Source organism: Channa argus, chromosome 3 (assembly GCF_033026475.1).
Source record: "Channa argus isolate prfri chromosome 3, Channa argus male v1.0, whole genome shotgun sequence".
Taxonomy (NCBI): domain Eukaryota; kingdom Metazoa; phylum Chordata; class Actinopteri; order Anabantiformes; family Channidae; genus Channa; species Channa argus.
In genome coordinates, this window is record NC_090199.1 from 22,877,102 (window position 1) to 22,901,514 (window position 24,413).

The 24,413-nt window shown below is 43.4% G+C and overlaps 1 protein-coding gene across 1 annotated transcript in view; it reads left to right on the plus strand.

Moving 5' to 3' along the window:
• Nucleotides 1–2,485: 2,485 nt before the first annotated feature.
• Nucleotides 2,486–24,413, plus strand: part of LOC137124166 (B-cell lymphoma/leukemia 11A-like) — a 34,400-nt gene continuing 12,472 nt past the window's right edge. The window contains exons 1-2 of the mRNA XM_067498882.1: nucleotides 2,486–2,943; nucleotides 5,615–6,007. Coding sequence (XP_067354983.1) covers nucleotides 2,889–2,943; nucleotides 5,615–6,007 — 448 coding nt within the window. The 5' untranslated portion in view covers nucleotides 2,486–2,888. The remainder of the gene's footprint in view (nucleotides 2,944–5,614; nucleotides 6,008–24,413) is intronic.

Consider the following 24,413-nt stretch of genomic DNA (forward strand, 5'->3'; position numbering starts at 1 on the left):
GGGCACATGAGGTTATGTAAAACTGTAGCCACAGAAAACTAAGAGTGGTCCATATGAGATGACCCAAATAATACCTGTATGTTATATTCTAGCACCCCATTGAAAACGCTTTTCTGATATTTAGGCTCTATGAATCCTGCAGTGCGTGTTTCCCGAAAAAATGCTATAACATATCAATAAAATGCATAATTCAAATATCACTGGTTAAAATTGAAAACTTTGCTTTTTTTGATGTTGGGGGATGTTTACCACAAATTTGCTTGAAAACATTATTTTTCATAATGCATTAAATGTGTTCTATGAGTGACAGGTCTGGACTTACAGGCTGGTCAGCCTCTAACTGTGGAGCCATGGTGTTACAGTGGTTTGTGTGTTGCTGAAATAATCAAGACCTTCCCAGAACTTTCAGTCCTCTGGATGGCAGCAAATGTCTCTCCAAAATCTTTGGATGTCTTTAAGCATTAAAGAGGCTTTCATCGATGTGCAAGGTAACTGAACAATGTGCACTGATGACAAGATGGATGGTCCCTTTAATCTTTAGCAAGGAGGAGGTGGAGATATCCAAAAAGAATGAGTTTGACTCATCAGCGCACAGGATAGTTTTCACTCTGCCTCAGTCCATTTTAAATGAGCTTAAAGCTCAGAGAAGGCAGCAGCGTTACTGAAATATGTGTGTGTTTTTGGCCTGGTCCTTTGTGTGAACATGTTTTCCTGGATGCTCTGAACGTTTCAATGATATTATTAAATATAGATGGTGAAATTCACAACTTCTTCGCATTTAGAGAAACATCCTGAGTCAAGTAGCTCAGCACATCTTTCTGAAAGACTGAGTGTCTCTGGGATTTACATTTTTTAATATCCAATCATGATGCTGACCTGTTGCCAATCAACCTCAGCAGTTGTAAGATCTATATCAAATGCTGAAAATGTATCAAAGGTTTTTAACCTTTTGTACTATTTACTATAAAGAATGATTTGCAAACGATTCTCAGCATTATCCTTTTATTTATTTTTATTTTTACATCACCACGTTCGTGGAAGTGTTCTTATGGAAATGTATGTGTTTATGTATTTCTGTTACAAAAAATATTATTATAAAAGCTTAGAGTAAGATACAAAGAGGCTATGAAAGTAGATTATGAAAGTAGAAATTTGAATATATTTACATTTTTCTGTTGTATTTTAAATACTTTAAAACATTTTTTCAAAACCCATTTTGAATTTGTTTTAATCAGAGTATTTTAGAAGCTGTTATCAGTATTTTACAGTGTAAAAATTTAGATTGTTCCTGAGATACACTAGCGACCACTGTCTCCCTCTCATCTCACCTCACTGGCAGCTGGGACAGGCTCCAGCCTCCCACAACCCTGAACAGGATAAGCGGGTACAGATATGGATGGACATTATTGGATTTTTATGCATCATTAATATAAGAATTCTATGCAATTAATTAAAATTAAACTTTTTGACCTCTTTAATTAAATTTGCCTCTCTCAAATCTGGGATTATGAATATATGTAGATTTAGTTCGCAACTTTAACTGTGAAAATCATAATATCTCTTACTACACAGAAATGACGTACTAAACATGTATACATTGGTGTCCTGCTTCTGCATATGTCTTATACGCTCAGCCCAGATAGACTTCTCGCAGATCCATGTGAGGAGAATTGTGCCCACAGTCAGCATGTGATGCCTGCTTGTCTTAGAAAATCAATCTCTAACCAAAACGCTAGATGGAGGCAAAGAACTGGGTTGGGACGTTAGTTAGAGCTTGGATACACATACTGAGCCAGATCAGCTGTGAAGTTAACACACATTGGCACCACAACAATCAGGCAGATTGAAACAAACAAAACAAAAACTAATTGGGCTAAAACTGCCCAATATTAGATAAATATCACAATGATGCAACAGATTATTTTAACAGTGAGTTTTGTCCTGCTGTCTCCACTGTGCGTTTTTTCCCAATACTTTTGTGTCTTTTAGAAGTTAGACTTTATACCATATTATAGAAGACTGTTTCTGTTCATTGTTCACATATTTAGAAGTCAGTTATTGTCTATAATATAATAATTAATTAAAGTAAAATACAATGTGTACCGTGAGGGAAATCGAATCCAAATTATAGCCTAAAATAGGCCTGTAGTGTTTTCCTAAACTTCATTTATTATAAACTCGCGTGCTCACGCCCGGAAAAATAGGCTGTTGTTTACAAGCAAAAAAAACCGTAATACTAAATAATAAGAGGTGCGTATATCATCTAGTAATAATACAGTCTGCATTGCACATTATAAATCCACACGATAGCTCTACGTTTCGATCATAAATCTCTTAATGAAACAGGGATGTTCTTTTTCTCTTGCTCCATGCGCTTTCTGCTGCGTCTCTACTTCTTGGACAACTCCTCCACCCTCCCTCCGTAAGCCCAGCCCCCTGATCCCCTCTGTCCATTGGTGTCTGCAGGGTCTCTGTTTTTTTTTCTTCTCTCCTGCCATAGGTAGTCTATTGGAGTGTCCATTGGTTTTTATTATGGTTTGTCCCCCTCCCACTGGCCGGCTTCGCCCTGCCCATGTTTTGTATGTCTCAGTCCGTCCATCTCCTGACGTTCAAGTTCGCAGGAACGTCACGTCCGCACTTGAACTTGCAGATCAGGGGGCTTCGCCGTACCCCCATCACTCTCCCTTTGCGAAAAAGTCATGAAGAGCTCCGCACATCACGTAGCGCGCAACGCATCATCCTCTGTGTGATCTGCACTTCATTTTGGTTGTTTTTTTTTCTCCTAGTTGGATGTCAGACGCATCAATGAAGATATTTAATTTGGAGTCTACCTTTTAGGAACGGATTTCCTAATGTGAACTCAGCTGAAAAGCCGCCGCGGAACCAACATGTCTCGCCGAAAGCAAGGCAAACCCCAGCACCTGAGCAAACGGGAGTTTTCGCGTAAGTGGAGCTAAATCGCATTTTGGCGTAATTGTGCTCTTTAGTTCAGTCAGCTCTTGTTCCTGCCTTTGAACTTCGTTGGGGGATTTCAATAGGTGTGAGGCGGCTACGGCTCCACCACCGTCCTGCGTGAAATCCCCAAACGCTACAAACTGCGTATACATTTACAATGATTACTGAATCCTCTGGTGGAAGTTTTGACACAGTGTCACAGAAAGCTTCAACTTGTGTTGATAACGTGTTGGATAGCGCAGCCTTGAAGGTTTCTTTCGCCATTAAAGGGCATACTTGGGCTTTATGGCCAGACCTTTGCCTAAATGAAGGGAGCCCGAGCTCAGCACTGCTGCTATTCGCGGAGAAGTTTTCAGGTGTAGCTTTGTTGTGCTGTTTCTCTATTTCAGTCCATGTCCTTTTAGGCACAATTCTTTTCCAGAGCTTTGGGCTGCTTCGGACACAGAGAAGTGGTGTTCGCACACCCACTTGTTCACAACGCAGAGACCTCGTGTGCGTTCCCCTGCACAAATACAATTTGCCTGCGCGACTGGCGTTTCAGCATATGGGTATTTAATGTGTGGCGGTCAGTCTGGTGTCAATTACATTTAGTAGCTCTTGTTTTATTGGGGTTTTTTTATTCTTGTTTTTTTTTTTTGGAATCCGTAAGAATCTCCCTGCGCGATAGTCTTTTAGGATCACGGGGGAGAAAAACAGGAAACTCGTTTTACGCGCGTGTGATAAAAATTGTTGGGCATTAATTGCGATCACATGTTAGAGCTTTATTGCGCTGTCGAGATACATTAGTGTTTACAGGACAAATATTACCCACTATTCCTCCCATGACAACAGGAACTGGTTTATCAACTGACTCTTACACGCGTCAGCGAACGTGGAGAGACGACCCCAAACATTCTCACTGTTGTAAATTAAGTTTTAGACGGAGATTTGTCTTTTTCGTTTGTCTATAATTACTTTTGTCATAAATCTGTCTCTGCATGCGGTTTCCGTTTCGGTTGAAGCCAATTTTGATCTGGCAACATGTATGCGTTCACTTGTCGACTAATTGTCTAAAGGTTCGCCAATGGGGGGCGCAACACGATTGTGATCCCGTAGGCTACTTATGAACTTGAACTTGATCCACTCCATCGCTGTGCTGCTTGACCAAGCGCGATCAGAGGACCGCTTTGGTACAAAGTGATTGTAAAATTTATGGGAATTGTAATGCCTGTGGGTTATTCTAGGGGAGAAACAGTAAATTATTTATACATCATACAAATAGAAAGCGATTATAAATAATCTGATATCATCTTGTTTTCATTGAACGATCGACAAAAATATATATCTTCTCATACTTCTTAAAAGCACTTTGGGGTCAATATAGTTTCTATTTGCTCTGAGCCAGATACTCTGAGTTACATTTAGTTTGGCATAATATATATTTTTTTTTATTCATTCATATTATTGATTTGTAGAAGAAAGTATTTTAGACTGCATAACACTTACCATAATTTCATTTTAGGCCCAGCAGTCAGCTGTCATGGAGCAAATTGACACTTTATTACATTTTCATACAGCAGACAGAAAGTGTATCTATTGTGTGGGCTATGCATGAAAATAAACGTATTTGCTTAATGAAAAAAAAAGTTCACGTTTGCCATTTTCAGCAACCGAGTTGAATGAAATTATTGATCCGCTTTTATTAGAGGGAGTCATAATTGTGTAAAATGGCAAATGATTTTCCTGATTGTGGCACAGACCTTCTCCTGTAGCCCAGTGGGAAAAACTGGAATCGACTACTTTAAATTCTGGCGCAGTCAGATGTCTGAAGAAAGGATTATATTTTAGTTTTCAAAGTTATTCACGTCACTCTTGCTTGGCATAAAAATGAGATTATTTGGTTTGAAGAAAATCTTTCCACCTAACCCAGCCTTGCACATCTTGCCTATGTCCATGGCATAAGCTGGTTAAGATAAGCTCCAGTAAAATAGGGGTGAATTCCCTCATCTTTAATGCAGTTGAACATACAGGTAACAGGGCCTATCTTGCATAGTCCCTCACCACCTTCTCATCTGACCCGACATGGAATTAAAGGTTGAACCGACGGCAAGAATTCATCACATCTTATCTCAGCATCCCAGTCGGGTTGCCCGATGTCGTTTACCGCGTGGCTAGATTACTTCTTTTAAAATGCTCTTTCTCTCTCCCTCTTCTCTCTCTCCCTCTCTCTGCTGGTACTTCAGGGACCTACTCCACATCCAACCCCTCAATGTCTAACCTTGGTTCACAAGATCCCAGCACTTTTAACGAAATGGGGTCCAATCATCTTGAACTCAAATTAGAATCTATTTTTTGATTCTCAGAGGTGTTAGGTTCATTAAAAAAAGGAGATTGGCAGCACAATAAAGAGGGTCAAGCAACTTAATCGTTTGGCTGCTGCCTGCAAGCTGAACATGTCAGTCCTTATCAAAGTAGTCTGTGTGCTCCTTTCTTTCTTTCCTAAAAATACTGTATACACATTTTACAGCCCGACCTTTTTCCTTTTAGATGTATTTATAAATTGTAGCAATGTGACACTCAGAAATGTGCCTCTCCCGACACATTTGTTTACAAGCGCTGCAGAATCCCAGTCTTCCTCTGTACTGTATCTCACACTTTTCCTTCTTATCTGCCCATTCAGCTGAGCCACTGTCAAGTGTTTTACCAGAAGAAGACTCTCAGGACTCTCCCAGGCTGGGAGTGGCTCAGGGCGAGCCCCTGAAAGGGGACCAGGACCTGCTGACCTGCGGCCAGTGCCACTCCCGCTTCCCCCTTGCTGACATCTTGCTGTTCATTGAACACAAACGGAGGCAGTGCCACGGGAGCCTCTGTACAGACAAACCTCTGGACAGGCCACCATCTTCCCCACTCGCCTCACCCCTCTCCACGTCCTCCTCTCACTCGCGGACGCACCATCAGCACCTGCGGAGGGTGTGTCAACCCGTGGAGGTGGCCGTTCAGGTGACTCCGCAGGATGAGGATTGTTTATCTGCACCCTTGCAAGGAATAATCCCCAAGCAGGAGAATATCACAGGTAATCACACTGGGATCTTAAAATGGCTGCTGTACAAGAACAAACAAACAAGCAGGAAAAAAATTTAGGAAGTGAGTCTTTGAGGTCTAAACATATGTGGAATATGTCACACAAGCTCAATTTCATAGAAAGTCCATTACAAATAATAACGACTTTTCTCTGAGATTTCTGGCAGTAGGGATGTATCCAATCTGCATAGGCAGGCGGTGAAATATCTGCCACTGCATTCAGGAGCCATGAATCTCCCTCAGCCGAGCCATGAACCCACATGAAGACCAGTCGTCCTGAAAATGATTGTGAGAAAAGGAAACCTTCACAGACAGTGAGAGAGACACACACAGAGACAGACAAAGAAAGAGTTATGAAAGAGAGAGAGAGAGAAAAGATGCATTTCTTTTGGTTTGTTGCTGCATCACAGATGTGCTCAGATCCTGTGGCCTCCACAGTCTCTCTCATGTGGTGGTGAGAGATGTATCTCTATCCCTCCCTGGCTTACGACACTGCCAATTCTGTCACTCCCGCAAATATGCGCCTGCGAAGGCTCACTCTGATGCTAAAATTAAAAAGAGATAGAAGAGAATGTAATTATGCAGAACTGTCAAGGAAGAAGCGCTTATTTGAGGAACCCTACAGCCACTAATTGTCAGTGTTTTTCTTGATTTGAGCAATTAAGGACTTTGTAAGGTGGCGGGTGGGTTTGTTGGTTTTCCACTGGGGCTGAGTGAAACTCTAGTGAAAATATGAGTTGCTGGGCAAACATGCGTGGGTCTCTTCTGACTGGTTTTACAGAGTGGAATTTGAATGTTTGTCCATTTCCTTTTACACAGCTGATATCACGTTCCAGATGTGGCTGATTGTCTGGGCAGTTGTGATTTAATTTAGACTAAATGCACCGAGCAGCACCCCACAATATGCACTACTGTACTGTATGAGTCAACGCTGCAGCTTTGCAGATGGCATTTTAAAGGCACTACTGTTATCGGCTGTTAGCTTGTTATACAGAATGACCACTATTCATTAGTGAGCAGTTTCTTAAACATATGCGTGCGCACACACACATATGGACAATAACACACACATCCTTACACACGGTCCTCAAACACGTACACATCTGTCATGGCTCTTGCCGTTGTTCGCTTCCCGAACATGGTTCTAGTTTGCTCATTTAAATCAACATGCAGTGGAGTTTACAGGATAATATAAGGTTAAAACCAGTGGTGCGATTTACAGGACAAATGTCTTTGGACATCATGTATCAGTCACAGATTTGATTGGATTAATAATGAGTTAGATGGTAGATGGACTACAGGTGTTTCCTGTTTTTTGTTATAACATTGCTATTTTTAAACCAGGCTCACATGGATTTAAAGAAAACACGCTGACCGTGTGGCCATGTCAGGTCAAGTTTCCAAGATAAGAAAAAAGTGACACATTTCAGGTTGAACAGGTGATGCAGCCTTAGTTTTGGACAGACCACACTTCAGTCACATGCATAAAAACCGACCTCCCCCACCTCTGTTTTCTGTGTCCAAGATTGATGGATCCAGACTGGCAGTGCCAGCGCGCCACCCCATTTTCCATATGCTAGCTGCCATGTTCTCTCACCCTGCTCAGTTAGAGGCTGACACGGAGCTAAGGCATCTCAATAAATACTGTCCCTACACCCTGTCTCACTGCCATACTGGCTTCATGTTCAGTTAATTCAAGTGTATTATATGTTGCACCCTTAAAGATTTACTGTGTCACATTAATGGATGTGACCCGTCCATTCCACACCCTCCTCCTGAAATATAATTTGATGGAGACGGATTTCTATATGAACAGCAGCCAATACAGGCAAGAGCAGAGACATGGTGCAGAAAGAAGCCGCTAGACTTAAAAGGAAGCTGACACACAGGACGGTTCAACACGGAGGTGGGGGCAATAGGGGCGGTTGTCCGTAATACACCCAGAGCTGTTGATGCCTCTTGGTCTCCGTCTATGGGACAGCTGAGGCCGTCTGGGTGTCTCATGGCTGCAGCTGGGGCTGGGGTGTGCAGTCTGGAGCTCTGGGCCGTTAGAGGAGGGCAGAGCAGCCTGCGTGCCATCATTTGCATGATAAACAATTTAAGATATGCACAGGGACAACGTAGCTTGTCTCCAGATTATAGATGGCCCAGAAAAATAGCAGATGATGGTTTCTCACACAAACTATGTGATTGCAATCTAGTGTAGCATTGGATCTTTCACTGGATATAATTACTATTAAAGATTCATATTAGTGAGGTAGATTCAAAGTTTTTATTTACAGTCACGTTCATTATTCCATGGACTAACTGTGATTGTTATCAGCGGGATAAATGATAGCTTTATCGTCCTACACCGAGTAATTGGAGGAGGCGTCTTTTCATTGTTATGATTTCGGATGCACAACTTGCATGACTGTAGCTAGGCTTCATCTTGTCCTGTATGTCATAATTAGTATTTTAACAAATTGTTTCTCTTCAGTACATTTTCTGAGCAAGGTAACACATTCTTATGCTTATATTGCGACATTACTATGGCCTGTATTTATCCATCCCAGCATTAGCACCTCTTGCAGTCTCACCAGTGTAGCCAAGTGTGTTAATGAGGCCAGTGTAGCCGCTCAAATCGACCACCATCTCACACTTCTGCCTCTTTCCAGCGCACTGCCTCCATTGTAAAATGGACTTTGAATCAATACTGAGTTAATTATGGCAGCCACCTTTTCCCCTTTTTCTCTATGAGGAGGAAAAACATTCTAACAACAGAGTGGTTTTCCTTGCAACACCTCTGTGTAGTGTGTCTTCCTGCTGCAGCTTGCCTTTCCTGTTCATCCATGGATGTTGTGGAGACAAAGGTATTTAGTCGGCTCTGTATTGGCACTGTGCCACCTTTCTCCAATTCCCCCCCACCCACCCCATTCCCCCCCACCCACCCCAATCATAAGCACACATATACACAAACTAGATTACTGTCAGGAAGAATAGGGGGGCTGGGCACTGCATTGAAAGTGTGTGTGAGTGGTGGGGTGGGGGTGAGAAGCTCCTTAGTAGTGATATCGTTCTTCTGTGTCTAGTGTGTATGTGCATGCATATAGGTCACTGTGCAAGCTCACATGTGGTGTGCGCCTTTGTTTCAGCGATCACTTTAATTGATACTGAAAAGGCACAGATGCATTCTATTGCAATTATTGGACACCAGCTAATATTTTCAACATAAGCCACCATTGTCTGTAAAAACTGACTCTAATTTGATCCTACAGTCGCTCCAGGCTCTGATAAAATCAGTCCTATTTTTGGCTGCGGATTCCACTAAGTTTTAATGAAGGTGAACAGGAATGGTTTTTAGGATGAATTTTTCATAGAGGACATTTTTGTATTCTGAAGCCAAGCTCTAAACACCCACAAATGTTGTTGGAGGAGATTTGTCAGCCTTTGTTGTTGGATGTGCTGAAGCCTAGTGGATGTTTACATCTGCAGCGTAGCTGCAGTGTTGAACCAATGTATGTGCATATGTGTGTATATGACTGTGGTTTTTTAGCACTCAAACTGTTTATAGGTCTCTCCCTCTCTCTCTCTCTCTCTCTCTCTCTCTCTGTGTGTGTGTATGTGTGTGTATTGGCTGTTTGTTAAAGCTTTACTACCTAGGGTGTGCAGGCTGAACATGAAAGGGTCTTTGACTTGGCAAGCCTTGCCTGAGGACACCCCTCTGTGGACTATGCCAGCCCAGACTTGGCACAGAGCACTGGGCCTGAGGGATGGGCTGGGCCTAAATATGAGTGTGTGTATGTAGGAGGGAGGTTAGAGGAGGTGTATATGTGTGTTAAAATCATGTTTTGTGGGTTTAGGAAGCAGAACCTACGGTGAAGTGGGGAGTGTTTGCACATGATGGTAGGTATGCAATAGAGCAGGTGTGTGTGTGTGTGTGTTGTCCTCAGGGCTCGTGGCTAGAGCTTCCTGTGTCTCTGTCTTCTAAAAGCTCTGGTACCACAGCCTGGGGCCATTCAGGTGGAGGCTAGTTGAAGTATGCGCTCACACAAACACAAACATGCACACGTACACTCAGAAAAGAGTCACACAACTGTATCCACCCAACCACAACTGTAGAGACACACACCTGTTCTATGTACACAGTAATGTCCCCTCTGACACAGTGCAAACCCTCCTCCTGTGAACCTGTGTTTTGTCTGTAATAAATGTGCTGAGGCAGAGGCCCCATGATGTGTCGTGAGTTGATGAGCTCTGTCAGAAACATATGATCCTTATATCAGTCCCCTCCCCTCTAGTTTTGCCTCTTTTCCCCTCTTTCTCTCCTTTCTTCTATCTCTTACTCTTCCTCTCTCACTCATGCTCTCTCTCTAAATTTCGCTCCAGTAGTTTTTCTCAAGGGACTGGAAACTCAAAGTTTTGGCTACATTATCGTGTCTGCACCTCTTAAAGGCTTACAACATCCACTCTAGAGCTAATTCTCACTCTTGCAGATTTGGCTGCTCAGGAAGCCAGCAGACAGACAGACAGAAAGGCACGCACACACACATACACACACGCACACACTGCCTCTCCCTACCCCTTCTATCTATTGTCAAATAACCTATAAGACAGAAACAACCTTGTTTGTCCAAAGCCGCATCACACGGGATGAAAAACTATCCTCAGAAATAAGCGTGTCCCACTGCTGTCCTGTCAATAGTGTGGCAGGTAGTCACATCACAAGGTCAGGGGTCATCTGACAGCGTCAGGGCTTGTCATGCCAGCCGCCGGCATCAGCACCTGCAGGTTAATGACTTTATTTTTAGACAGAACAGAAACAGAGAAAAAAAAGTGTCTTTGAAACAGCTGTAGCTCAGGAAGTGCAGGATGTGAGCAAAAAGGACAGAAGCAGTATTTTAGGAAGGCAGCTTTGTTTGGGGTGAGAATGAAATTTTGACGAGATTTTCATTTCACGAAGAGTCTTTTTTTTTGTCATTCATTGAGGTCAAAGAAACTAATCTAGTTTCTAGTTCATTTTGTGTCTAAGAGTCTGTATCACATTATCACATCCCGTATCACCACTCACTATGTCATCTCAACCTCTTGTGTTCCTATTGTGACTATGGTGTTTAAAGCTGTGCTGCTGCTGGACTATTGCTTTGTCTTTCTCACACCCATGGTGATAATGCTGAGGCCACGGGAGAGCCACGCTGACGAGGGCGTCATGTTAGTCTGAACCCAGTGATCCTGGTCACTATCTGTCTCTCTACTGTTTCTTCCTCCACTATCTGCCCCACTGCAGGTCCCACTGCTGGGCTTGGTCAGTCAGAATGTGTGTGTCTATGGGTGTGTGTGAGTCTATTTGTCCCTTTTGTGTGTGGGTGGGTGGTCGTCCACAGCTGTGGCTCGCCAGCCTTATCTCTGCCACAGAGATACAGGACAGAGAGGGCCCCTGTGTCTGACGTTACTCTTGTGAAAACTCACAGCCTTCTGTTTGTGTGTGCGTGTGTGTGTGTGTGTGTGTGTGTCTGAGAGTGCTTAGCATGTACATGTGCATGCAAACCATGTCTGCCACAGCACTTTTTCACAAATGTGTACTAATAGGTTGCTCTATTCCTCAGGGGAATTCAGAAGCTCATTGCCTCTTAATAGCTCAAGTTAACTGTACATTTGATCTTGGATTTAAATCCCAGATCTTTTAAAAGATGATCAGAAGATAGATGCTTCATACATTTTTAAGAGAGTTTTAATCTAGTTATTAGAATCACTTTAGGCAATATTGGTGCTCTGCAGTTTGTTTTGCACAAAAGCATGCAGGCAAGGGTTGGCACGCCAATGAGACTGACGCACACCGCCATCACTTATGCATGGATGCACACACACACATACACACACACACACACACGCCCACACACACAGAGTTACCTCCACCTCCACTCCATCCCCCACACCAAACTGACCCCCAGCCCTCATCATGCACACACACACACACACGCACACATACATACACTCATAAATGCACACTCCTGTCCCAGGCACCCTTTACTTTTGCAGGCTGAATCTCACTGATAACATGCTGGCGCCCTCATTTAAATTTGAAGCGCTTCTTTAATCTTCAAAGGCCTGATTGCTTTATGAATATGCATGGACTGAGCTGACTCTCAGTTCATTACCTTGTTGTAAATTCTAATGACCATTAGGGCCTGGCGCGGTAATTGCCAATTGTTTTGCATTTTTGATTAGCCCATTACCGGAGCGCATTCTGAACATGTCTGCCCTGCCTGCCTGCCAGGCCACGGCAAGAAGCAGAGGGAGGGTGGGAGAGATGAGGAGGAGAGAAAAAAAGGAGAGCATGCAATGGAAGCTTGCATGAGGCCACGGTGAGACACAGTGCAGGTAGTGTAAATTTCAAGGCTTGGCTCAAAATGTTGAAGTTTTGTTTCATAAGCAAGGTGGGGATGAAAGACACAAGGCAGAAAATGTAAAAGGGCCTGTTTCCTAAACAAGCTCCATCCAGGTTGTTTCTACAGAGCCTGAGTGCAAGAACATGTACCTGTCTGCATTTATATCAACATGTGTATTTGTTGACTCTGCATAGATGTCCACCTAACTGTGTACATGTCCAAGTTTGCGTGCAGTTCGGCAAGTTGGATGATGTTGGCGGTGTGCTGGGATTGGTGGGCAAGTTCATCGTAGTGCATCCCAATGCACGCCTGGCCTTGGATGTATGAAATATTGATGGCTGCTAGCAGAATGGCATTACCCTGCTACAACTTGATAACATCTAATGGATAATTTAGCGCTCTAAAACCATCAGGCCAGTCCCACTCTCGAGCAGGCTGGAGAGGACAGCGGCTGCTGGGCTTTTGGGGCTGCTCTTGTGGCTATTTGTCAGGGAAGGCGTGAGGAAAAGCGGAAGGAGAAAGAGAGTGAGGGGGAGATGTGGACAGTCTTGTATTGGTAGGACTGGGATGTGAGTGATAGTCCCTGGCTATTATGGTGTCAGTAGCTGATTAGCCAGCTTTTGTTGGAAACTCTCTCTCTGGCCCCTTACATACATGCATCTTATGTCTGCACAAGTCTTTGTCAGTGTTTGGTGAGGGCACGAAATAGAGTTGTTTCACTTAACCCTGCACTGAATAGTCATGATGTTGCAGCAAATATAATGTACATAGTTACTAAGTTTCAAAATTCCAGCACTGCTCTAAAGAAGAAGCCTTCTCCACAAATAGTAGTAGATGTATTTTGGTGCCTAAAATGCCATGAGAGAAACACTCACTTAACTGCATAATAACACATTTAATCTACCCATGTTCATGTTAATGGACTCAACTAAATATTAAAAAAACACCTCTCAAGATAACACATTACGATTCAACAGCACTACAAACTGTAGCCTCCACAATGAGCGTGAAGTGGAATCAACATCTTTCTAAATTAGTATCAACTTATTGTATGTTTTGAAATTCATAATTTATTTAGCCCGTGTGGCAATTCACAATCCTCCGTGGTGTCCTTATTTTCCTTCTTGCTGCTGTTTCAACATTGCTGCCACCCACAATAAGCTGAAAATCACACGCTGAAAACCACCGTGTGGGAAAGGACCTGCTACAGAGTATTTCCATATAGCAGACCTATGCTAAATTGCTGAAGTGTGCTAGCCATGCGAATCCATAGATGTTGTAGGATCTTTGCGTGAACAGAGCTTTTCTCCTTCTGTTCTCTTTCTCGCTCTCTCCTCCTCTCTCTTGTGTAGTATTCATAATCTCCATAGTGTTTACACACAGCTCTCAGGCCTACTGTCAGTCTCTTATTCCCAGACTATTAAGCTGTTGACAGTTTGCTTAATCGTCCCACAGTTTGACTTCAGGGGAAACAGAGAGGGGTCAGCAGAGTCCGTCTCCGAGGTGCGGAGAAAAAGTGGCCTATACAGTATGTGTGTGTGCCGTTCTTTGCTCTGCAGTGTCTTTGCATCTTGAATTTGTCTCATTTTAACAGGAGACAGGGGGTGCATGGAAGTAGAGTAAGAGGGGGGTCTGTCTTTGCTCTGGCCTTGCAGAGGCTAGAAGGGGCCACAAACACAATGGAGAAATTGTCCAGCTTGGGTTCAGCTAGAGCAAGTAGCTAGTCTAAGTTAGCGGGCCAGTTTTTCTATGTCTGGCCCATGTGTGTTCACGCTCACACACATGCAGACTGAGAGAGACATAGCAGCAGCAGAGCTCGCTATGGCCAAAGGAGTCTCAGGCAGACAGCATGATAGATGGCTTTGTTAAAGGGTCCCAGGGTGTCCCCTGAACTTGAAGCACTCTGTTTATCTTGAATAGGAGAAGCACAGAGTGTTGGGGGGCAGTGAGGAGGAGAAGGAGGAGGAGGAGAAGGAGAGAAAGGGAATGATATAGCTTTCAGGGGAAGAGAGAAAGGGAATGGAGGAGGAGGAGGGCGAGGGAGAGTGAGGGCCTGTATCTGGGCAGGCCTGGCTGGGGGTTGGGAAGGTTAAGGGGGGGTCGTGAGCAGGCACGGCTGCTGGAGAGACAGAAAGGAGGGGAAAAGAGGGGGATGGGTCAGCTCTCCTAGTAGCTGTCCATTAACAGATGAACTTGGCAATGGTCCAGGCCTCAAAGGTCTTGAGAGACAGACAGACACACACATACACACATGGATACACACTTCCCTGGTACCTTGCTGACAGTGGATGGAATGCCACCATGGTTCTTTTTTGTCCAGAGGCGAAAGAGGACACGTCTCTAGTTCACCTATGTCAGAACCGGTTCAGACCGGTTAGCCAGCCAGGCTGAAGGAGGCAGACGGACAGGCCTCTGCCCTCCTCTCTTTCTTTCTCTCGCTCTTTCTCTTCCCTCTCCAGCTCTCCTCCTCTTGTCCTCCTCTCTTTCCAGGCTTTAGAGGAGGAAACAGAGAGAACCTCTAACCTGAGGGCACAGGACAATGCAGAGAAGGAAGAAAAAAGAGGAGGGAGCGTGGGAACAAAGTGAGAGACGAATGGATCCAGTAGTAAACAGGGTGGGAAGAGGAGAGAAAAGTGTTTGCTCGTTGTTGGTGCTCCTCTCTTGATGGGGAAACATGAGCTTAACACTGCCGCTGCTTTTGTGTACTGAAAACATAACAGCAAACATGAGAGTGCAGTAAACTGGGGAAGAGAATTTGATATGGAAGCTGTACATAATGGGCTGTTGTGCTGTGTGGGCGAAAAACCTTCTGTCAGTGTCAGGTTTACATGCATGAATATATCCCGGGATCTATGGATCATATGTTGTATCTACACACGTGGCAGTAATGGTAATCATATCTGTAAATTTGTTTGTGTCTGTGTGCACAATACAATACGAACACAGCTCCTTTCCTAATTACGACTCTGATGCATCCTTTGCTTTCAACTCACCCAAAAACCCTGCCTCAAGATGGCTGATCTGATCTGCCATCCCTTTTAGAAACATCTAAGGAATCCATGGAACTGAGTTTTGTTCACTCCGTGACTGTAGAATTTATTAATTTGGCAGATTTATTAATCTTTTTAGGCAGCAGCTCCCGTGCGTCTGTCATCTATATTAAATTGTTTCTGTGCCTAATATTAATGATTAGTTTTGAGCAAATACTGGTTAAAATTCCTCAAATTGTAAAGGAAAGAATGTGACTGTGAAGAAAGGATCGCTAAGCTGATCTGGTAAAAAGTGTAAAACCTGTGTAAGAGGTTGTATGTGAAGCCATGATGAGGTTTGTGGAAGAAAAGGAGCAGATTAGGTGTCACCTTTCTAGCAGGTGTTGGTCTCTTCCTGTATGTCTGACTTCCTCTGTTATGTCTTTTTTTGTTCTTACTCAGGGCCTTGTGGTCTTCGATTATGACAAATGGACATGAAGAAAGCAGAAGTTCAAGTGCAGCCATGTAGAACGTGATTTATTTTGCATCAAACATTTTCATTTTAATAATTTTCGTTTTATAAAAGATATTAATATGAATAATTTGTGTTTCTGAATCTAAATGTGTGATGAAAGTGTGTCTTTTCTCCTGTGACCTAGAATTAGACAGGTGTCAGAAATCAAACTTGGCACTGAATTTGTCGTCAGGTGTCATGTTTAACCTAAGGACAGTTGTGTTACTTCTTGTGTCAATGGATGAAGTGAGCTTTGTATACATTTATCACACGTGTGCTGCAGGGCAAACACTGATACTGTATGTTTGTGCATGTGTGTGTGTGTGTGTTTGTGTCTCTGTTTAAATGCATGCAATTACATTTGCATGTATTTCACGCATGCTCACATTTAATTTGTTATTTATAAAGCTCCTGCTCTATTTCTCAGAAAGAATGTTTTATTTTCCAAAAATCTTGTGCGGCTACTTTGGTGCCAAAGCACACCAAAGTGTGTGTGTGTGTGTGTGTGATTGTGTGTGTGTGAGAGAGACAGCGAGATGATGGTTGTTTTTATAATGCACCCCTGCCAATTTGCATATGTATATGTGCAGATTGTATGAGAAGAGCACTCACACTTAGAACAGTTGGATGGGGAGGGTGATGGAGGCTGTTGCGAGGATTGTGTGCATGGTTTATGTGTATTTCTTGAAGGGGGGTTGTGTTGGCGCTTTCACCCCCCCAGACAAAGCCGGCCACTACTCCCAGATGGTAGTCTGCTCTCTTCGGCCATGTGTCTTGTGGGTGTGAGTGTGTGTGTGTGGGTGTGGGTGTGTGTGTGAGTGTGTGTGTGTGTGTGTTTGTGGATACAAATACAGAGAGAGTGAGGGAGAAATTTGCAAACGAAAGTTTATGTGCATGAGATGCAGACAGAGGATGCTGATGGTGTGACAAAAAGTGTGTGTGTGTGTGTGTGTGTAGGCATGCTTGTGGACATATATGTGAAAGGTTTGAGACTTAATGACTTGACTAAAAGCTGCTTAGTCAGGTCTGGCATTTTGTCTCTGCCTTGTTCTCAGTGCAGTAAACCACATAATATGAGACAGATGGACAAAGTGAGTGAGACAAAAAAATGAACGGTGTCAATTGAAAGATGAACCGAGAGAAACAAAGGAAAGAGGAACAGAGGTAATGGTTAGCAATTGTCCTACTGTAGAGATGTCCATGGACATCTGGCTAACAGGGTCAGCACTGAAGACCAGGTGTCAGGATGATTATGTTTACATCATCTCCCTGCTGGACAGTGAGACAATCACTTGGTTACTAATTAAGTGTAGAGACTGTTGTCTTGCTGATGTTTAGGTTATATTCCAGATCAGTTTCGGAGGGTTTTTATCCTTTAGTGTCTTTCAGATGTCAGGCAGAAAAAAATCTTCCGTATGTGAAATAGCTGTAAGAATGTAAAGGTCCCAGTGTTCAATATAAAATCTTGCCGGAGGGTTCGGTCTAAATCCTGGTGTCCCCCTGGGGCTGTATGTTAAAACAGGCCTGTAGCCCTGTTAAGAAGGGGCTATCAATTGGTTGGACAGACTCCAGCTCCTCTGACCTTGATGTTTGTTTTCCTTGTATCCCCAGACATAAACATGTCTCTTGCATCCACACACACAGACAGACAGGAAGTTATCTTCTCTGATGTGTTTCTCTTACATCTGGCTGCTCGGTCAACACCGACAAAGATGTATTGGTTTGAAAATGTGTTTATCCGTGTGCATGAGTACAAAGTCGTGAACCCAAAATTGTGTGGAAATATTTCAGTGTGCATTTCACCCGGTCACCACACTTCTCTCATACCTGCCAGACTGGTTCTGTCTCTTTCACTCCTTAAAGCAAAGCCCTTCTCCTTTTTCTTGACCAGGTAGTATTTTGTTATCAGACAAGAAACCAGACTCCATTATGACAGCGCTTTACCCCATAGTTCAGAGTGCCAAGATGACTATTCTCCATTTATACCTTTATTGAGGCAAGCCCTTCTCTGCCAGTGAGCGGTCTGGCTGGGAGTGCTTTTCATGCTGGACATGCCCTGTTCTCCCCAGGCTCTGGTACTGCTGTGGTCTGCCAGGTTGCAGGGCCAGATTGCCTGTAATAGGCCTGCCATTTCCCTCTCATCATCTGTCAGCACTCTGGATCCAACTGCAGGACCCAAAGAGGGCTACCACTCTCCAATTAAAAAGGTTAATTTGCCCTCACCCATCTCTTCCGCTACCCCTCCTCTGCTGCTTGCTATGTCTTCATTAGCACCCATTTATGCGTCTGTGTTGCTTTTCCTTGTTCCTTTTCTCTTTATGTCTTCGGTCAGTTGTGTTTTTTTTAAAACACCATGTTGCATGAAAAATATAAGGGTTGAATGTCCATTAGCATTTTATTCTCGGCAGTTCCAAATTGCTCTTTTTATTGTTTCCCATGAGCTTGCTTTTCATACAACCCCCTGTTTAATGTCAGCTAAACTGACCAGGGTCAGAATGAAGCAGAACATTACAGGAGTTCAGCACTTTAGGAAAGTTACTTACTTGTGTTCTCCCAGCCATTTATCCTAGTTTCCTCTGTTTATGCTAAGCAAAGCTAATCAGCTGGTAACTATAGTGTCATGTTAATAGTATGGACATACAATTGGTTTCAATCTCGTCCTCTAACTAAGAAAGCCCCCTTGTGTATTTCCCAAAATGAGGAACAGAGTTGTTTGATGTCATTCAGTAGATTTTAGCCACAGAGTTACTAGTTCTTGGGCATTGCAGCAATTATAGGAACTGTGTGAATCTTGACAGTGAAGAGGGAAGGAAGAGTTTTACCAGAGCAGAAGAAAACTCTGTCCCTTTATGTGGTGGTCATACATTGTCATTATCCTCACACAGAGGTGTCAGTCTCTTAAGCCTAAGCCAAAGCTGAGAGGATGAGCAGTGTGCAAGTGAGACCTACTCCTGCGGGATATAGAGCCACAAGCTTATGTTCGTCATCTGTGATGTGACCCATCGATTCCCATCCAAACAGAGGGAGTGGACAACTGCTGCTTTCGCTCCCTGTTTCTCGTCTTGGTGTCTCCTTTTCCTCTCATCTCCCTCTGTCCTCTGCTTCTCCTCACTTATGCCAGCTCATTTTCTAAAGTTCTCCTTTGCCCCTTCAAAATGGCTCCATTAACTGTGAACAACGCTCACTTCAGTTAATCTGAACAAAATATATGAGGACATATCGGGAAATGTTGCTTATTGAACCCAAAGCCCAGGAAGGAAGTTGCCCCTAACTGCCTGTACTGCTGCTTTCTGTCAGTTACCACCGCTGTCAAAGCTCCAGCCCAGTAAAAATGTTTGGGGGCCATTTCTGTGTTTACTTTGGGTACCAGGGTCTTTTGAACATATAGTATTTGTTTTTATAGGATTATGGCAAGAATTTTTTCTTTTTGGCTTATTTTGTTTATAGCTTATTTAATAATCTTGGGCCATTTTAGCTTTCGTCCACTTTGCTATGTAAACTACTGCTCTTTAAAACTGTTTAAACGGTTATTTTGCACATTAAAAATGCGAATTTGCAGAAATGAATTTTGACCATTTATTGAGGACCTTGGATGAATTTTTAAATAAAGTGCATTTGAATTTGCTCTTCTCACAAACTGAGAAGCTAATGGAAGTTACCACAAACATAGGCTCAGTCCTACAATCAGTTTACCTTAACAAATCAGTTATAACAACTGTGTTGTCATCTGCTATTAAGTATAGTGGCAAACTAAATTTAATTGGGGGGTCACTCTTGGTAGTTTTAGTGATTAACATAAGCTAATGACTTGGAAGGATGAACAGGAGGCGCAGATAAAGGGGGTAGAGATGGAGGAGAGACGGAGGGAAGAAGGGGGACGTTGTCTGGCTCCTTCACTCGCCATTAAGGGTCTGCCCCTGGACTGCGAGAGCGGGCCAGTTTCCCATGCACCAGCAGCTCAGGCGAGCCCTCTTTGGTTACACAAAATGTCTGCCTGTATGGCCACGGAGAGAGTTATTATTAGCGTTATTTTGCCTTAGTTATCTGAGCGCACGGTGCTTTTAGGCCCCCTGTTTGAGTGGCTGACAGACACTTGAGTTTCTGCAGCAGATTAAATGAAATTTTAGCAGCTTTTTCTTGGGGCCAGGCCATAAAACCGCACAAAGGAAGCAGCTGCCACTAATGTAATCTAGAATAGGGTGCCGCAGTGTAAAGCTGTCCACCACTCTTTTGTTTTTCCCCTTCTTCTGCTTTACACAGCTTTTCATGCCATTCCTGACACCCTTCAACTACACCCCTTCCTCTTCAGATAATATCCATGTTCGTTCTCTGCCCTTAATTCCCTTTTTCATCAGCTGCCCCTCTGTGTACCGCAAAGGTGATGAAACTGGACGAGAGCAATAAAGGCCATGTGTTTTAAGAGCAAACATCTTTTTATGCCTTTACATATTAACACGGCAGTGCCAAAGGTAAAGGAGAGTTGTCTCAAAAAATCTGTAGGCCTTCACCATATCTGCTGGACATTTATGGAATGAGCATTCAGGATCTTTACAGTTTACCTTGTGCAAACCTGCAGTTCATTTCTCAGAATGCAACACCAGCAGTTCGCCGGGGTCATTGCCCTCACGACCCGTGCATCAGTCAAAGGTTGTCAGCCGCTTTTAAAAATGACAGGGTGGATCTTGAGAACCTAGGTTTGTGTTGTCAGGCAGTGGAGGTACATTCCTATCAGGGCTGTCATTGTATAAGTGACACGAGAGTGAGTGAGCGAGAAGGAAAAAGACACAGGGGAGAGACAGACAGTGCAGCAGTGTACAAGTGTTCCCACTAATGAAAGCTGTTTGTTAATTACATTCTATAATTATTTGGAGTTGACATTTGCATCAGCACAGCAAAAGTTTAGCGTGTTGACAATGCTTAACATTACACTCCACTGTTGCCTTGTGCAAATGAAGTTTTATAGTCCACTGGAGAAGCAATGGCACAAACATCTGGTCCATAAATCTCAGGTGGTGCTGCAGACTGCCGCCTGAAAAACCAGCTTTACTCATCCTCTAATCAGCCATTAATCCAAATTTTCGGTCTTTCACACTGGCTTCTTTATACATATGGTTTAACCAACCATACGTAAGCTTTCCAAAAGTGGGGGTATTACACTGGAACATACTTCTGTACTATTTAATACTTATGAAAATAAATGACAGTACAGTTAAACACGTTGCTTTAGCAGATTTCTGATACTCTTTTGTGCCACATTATATGTTCTAGTGAGTGTACATATGTTCACTTGCGTCATGGCTGTGCATTAGTTGTAAGTGTGTTTAAGTATGTCTTGCTACTGCCTGTTGTGGAATGTCTTAGCTCTCTGACCCTTTCTGATGGCTTGAAATGATGGCTTGGAGGTGGACTCTGCCTGCCATTCAAGCAGCCAGCAGTCAGTCCATACATGCATGTGTCCTTTTCTGCAGCTGTCTGTGTATAAATCCTTCTGTCGACAAAGGCGCACAGGCTTTCTTCCCATGTCCTATTCATCAGCCTTTTCTCTAAAAGTCTAAAAGCTCCCTTTCTTATAAGTGAGAATACATGTATTGACTATATGTGGTGGATATGGAAGGAATTTTGTTTTTTGCAGATTCCTTGACCTTAAGTGATTTACTGGATACGTTTATAACTTTTGTAACGATCTTTTCCTTACCTTTGCAAATGGAGAACTCATTAAGGTGTAGCACGTATGCACGCTTCTATACATATGAAACACACGTGTTTACATAAACCTGATGACCCAATAGAAGTAGCTCTTGCTCCCCTTTTGCCACCCTCCTTTTCTGCTCCTCTGCTCCACCCTCCCTCCTTCTCTACTGAGGATAGGTCACTATAGCCCTCCTTATAAGCATAGTGATCTATAGGAGCCCTAGACACACACATATTTTTGGCACGGTTGTGCAGGTAGCATTCCAGCAGAATTTCATATCTTAGGACCCTAGTCTTGTTAAAAGCCTGATTTATGCTCTACAGCTGGGCACAAAGGAACCTACTGGTACCTTAATTAATATCACACTTACAAATGCTTGAACCTATGCGTGTTCCTGACACCCCTCTAGGGAGAATAACCGGAAGGGTCCACGTTCTGTGTTTTTTACAGGCTAGTGATGGTGTCAGTGCACAGGAGGCAGCAAGTGAAAAGGCTCAAGTTGCTGGTTAAACATATCACTGATATAAATGCAGAATTTGCCTTCTTTTGGAAGACAGAGGAACAGGGCACTGGGTGTTAACTTTCTGAGCTGCACTGGGTCCTTCTGTCCACCATTTTAGTCGCTTCTCTTGCATTGCTATAGTGGCTGATCAGACCACATGTGTTCAATTAGTTGGCTGGAATCTGGTACGAAGAGCCTCCATGATGAAGAATTGTGTGGAACGTGGCCTGCCATCGTCAGGCATTACGGTCCATCTGTCTTATAGACTTATATCGATGGTAAACGTTACATCTAGGTAATTGCAGGCTGCCTTCAACCCACTGTAAGCCTACAGTCCTTTTTTCTGGCATGTACAGTGCAATCTTGTGTCATTGGGAAAGAATATTTTGCCCTGTAAAGTACAATCCTGCCTTGTCACAATTTGATGTGGCCATTAGTTTGAGCAATTTCGCCAAAATAACATATTAGAAAGGTACGGCACTGGTTGGCGTCAAGCTAGTAAGAAAAGTCCTGGCAGTATCAGTGTCAAGTGCTAGCATCCAACAGAGGAGCAGTAAAGGAAACATTTGTAGGTCACTTCATATCTGACCAATTCCTCGCTCTGCCGTGTATTTTCCTGCTTCTGTCAGAATGTCTTGAAGGGGTTGAATTAAGGCTGAACAGGAGGCCATTTTGCAATTTTAATCAGGAATTGGAAAGCGTCCTGGTTGAGAAGTGGTCCAGCACTGTTTTCTCCTCGATGAATTAATAATGAAACAGGGAATGGAGGGATGGATAATTGGACAGTGTTGGGTTGGGGATTGATATCTTACTGTCAGTGACTGTGTCTTTATTATAGAATCAGAGAATTTTTGTGTCAGTACATTTAACTGGGTGAAATGAGGATGTATTACACCGACATAATTTCATCCACAGTCTAGACTACAGTTCTGCGGTCACCTAATGTACAAGCAGAACTGTTTCTACTTCGTGTTTCCTCATTTTCAGAGAAAAAGGATTTGTGAGCCACACTCTGACCCTGAGATACTCCTCAATCTAAAAAGTCCAGCTATTATGCTTCTTTAACCACTCGACCACCGTGTGCACAGTCACACACACCAGATGGGACGCGTGTTAAACCCTCAGCCTCCACAGCTTCGGGCCACGGGACACTCCAACACACTGGCCCTCTTGTTTTAAAGTGCCATGTCCCTCCACAGTGCCTTGAGGCTTGTATGCATAACGAGCTGCCATGGTTGGCCCAAGCTCACATGCCCCGGCCCTCTCACCCTGAGGTGGTAGGACAGGGTGAAAAATAACAGCATGTTTAAATCAGCCCTTGTTTGCTGGTATCTAAAGGCTGACCCATGCTTTAGAGCTTCTAGGGCTACTGCGAGCCTGTTTAGGAACAAACAACGGAGGTCAACATTGGTGAAGACTTTGTGTTTCCTAACAGTTCTCAACTTTCTCGTAAACAAAGGTAGTATTTTACTGGTGACCCAAGTACAACAGGAACCCTGAGATGCACAGACCCTCAAATTGCCCCAATCTTTGTTTTGTCCCACAGCAGTTTAGATAATGATGTGGACCGTTCCGTGTTTTCCCATATTTCTCTTCCCTTTGCCTGTTCTGTGTCTTTTTCGCTTTGTGAATATTATTTACAGTGGAGCACCTCAGGCAAAAGGTAGGAGGAAAAAAAAAGCACTGTACACCCTGGCCTGGTGGATGAATTTTGAGATCTGCCTGGCACTACATGAGTGGGTGGAGAAGATGAGAGGTGTACTGGAACGCAGGTGTTTAATGGCCAAAGGTAGTGTCCCTTTGAGCTTAAGAGAAGAAAGATTAGAGAAAGTATTTTGTGAATGTTTTACTTGTATTTGTATATGTGCTACAGGCCAAGGATAGAGTATTTTAGAGGTAAAAGTGAGAGGTGAGGGAGAGACTACGTTTATGTGTGAGTGTGTCTGTGTGATTGTTAAAGACAGATCCACTTTAACCTCTCTCAGTGCTGTCATCAGAGCATGTTGTGGGGAAGGAGGAGTATTTAAGGAGCATGCAGGCTGCATGAGGGACGAAGAGAAAGAGGGAATTACTCTGTCTTCCGGACTCACTGTTTACTGACTCCGGACAGATAATATGTGTGAGCGTGCATGTGTGTCAGACTCCAATCGGCTCAGAGACACCCTGACTGCAGGTTTGTGCCTGTAGATCAGGCAAAGCCTCCAACCTTGTGCCCCAGTCTTCCTCCTTTATTTTTCTTCACTCACTTGCTGTCTCTCTATCTGCATTGCTCACTCTCACACTACCCCCCTTCTCTCTTTCAGCACTGTACAATAGGTTCAACACTTTGGGCTCCATAGTGCCTCCCATATTA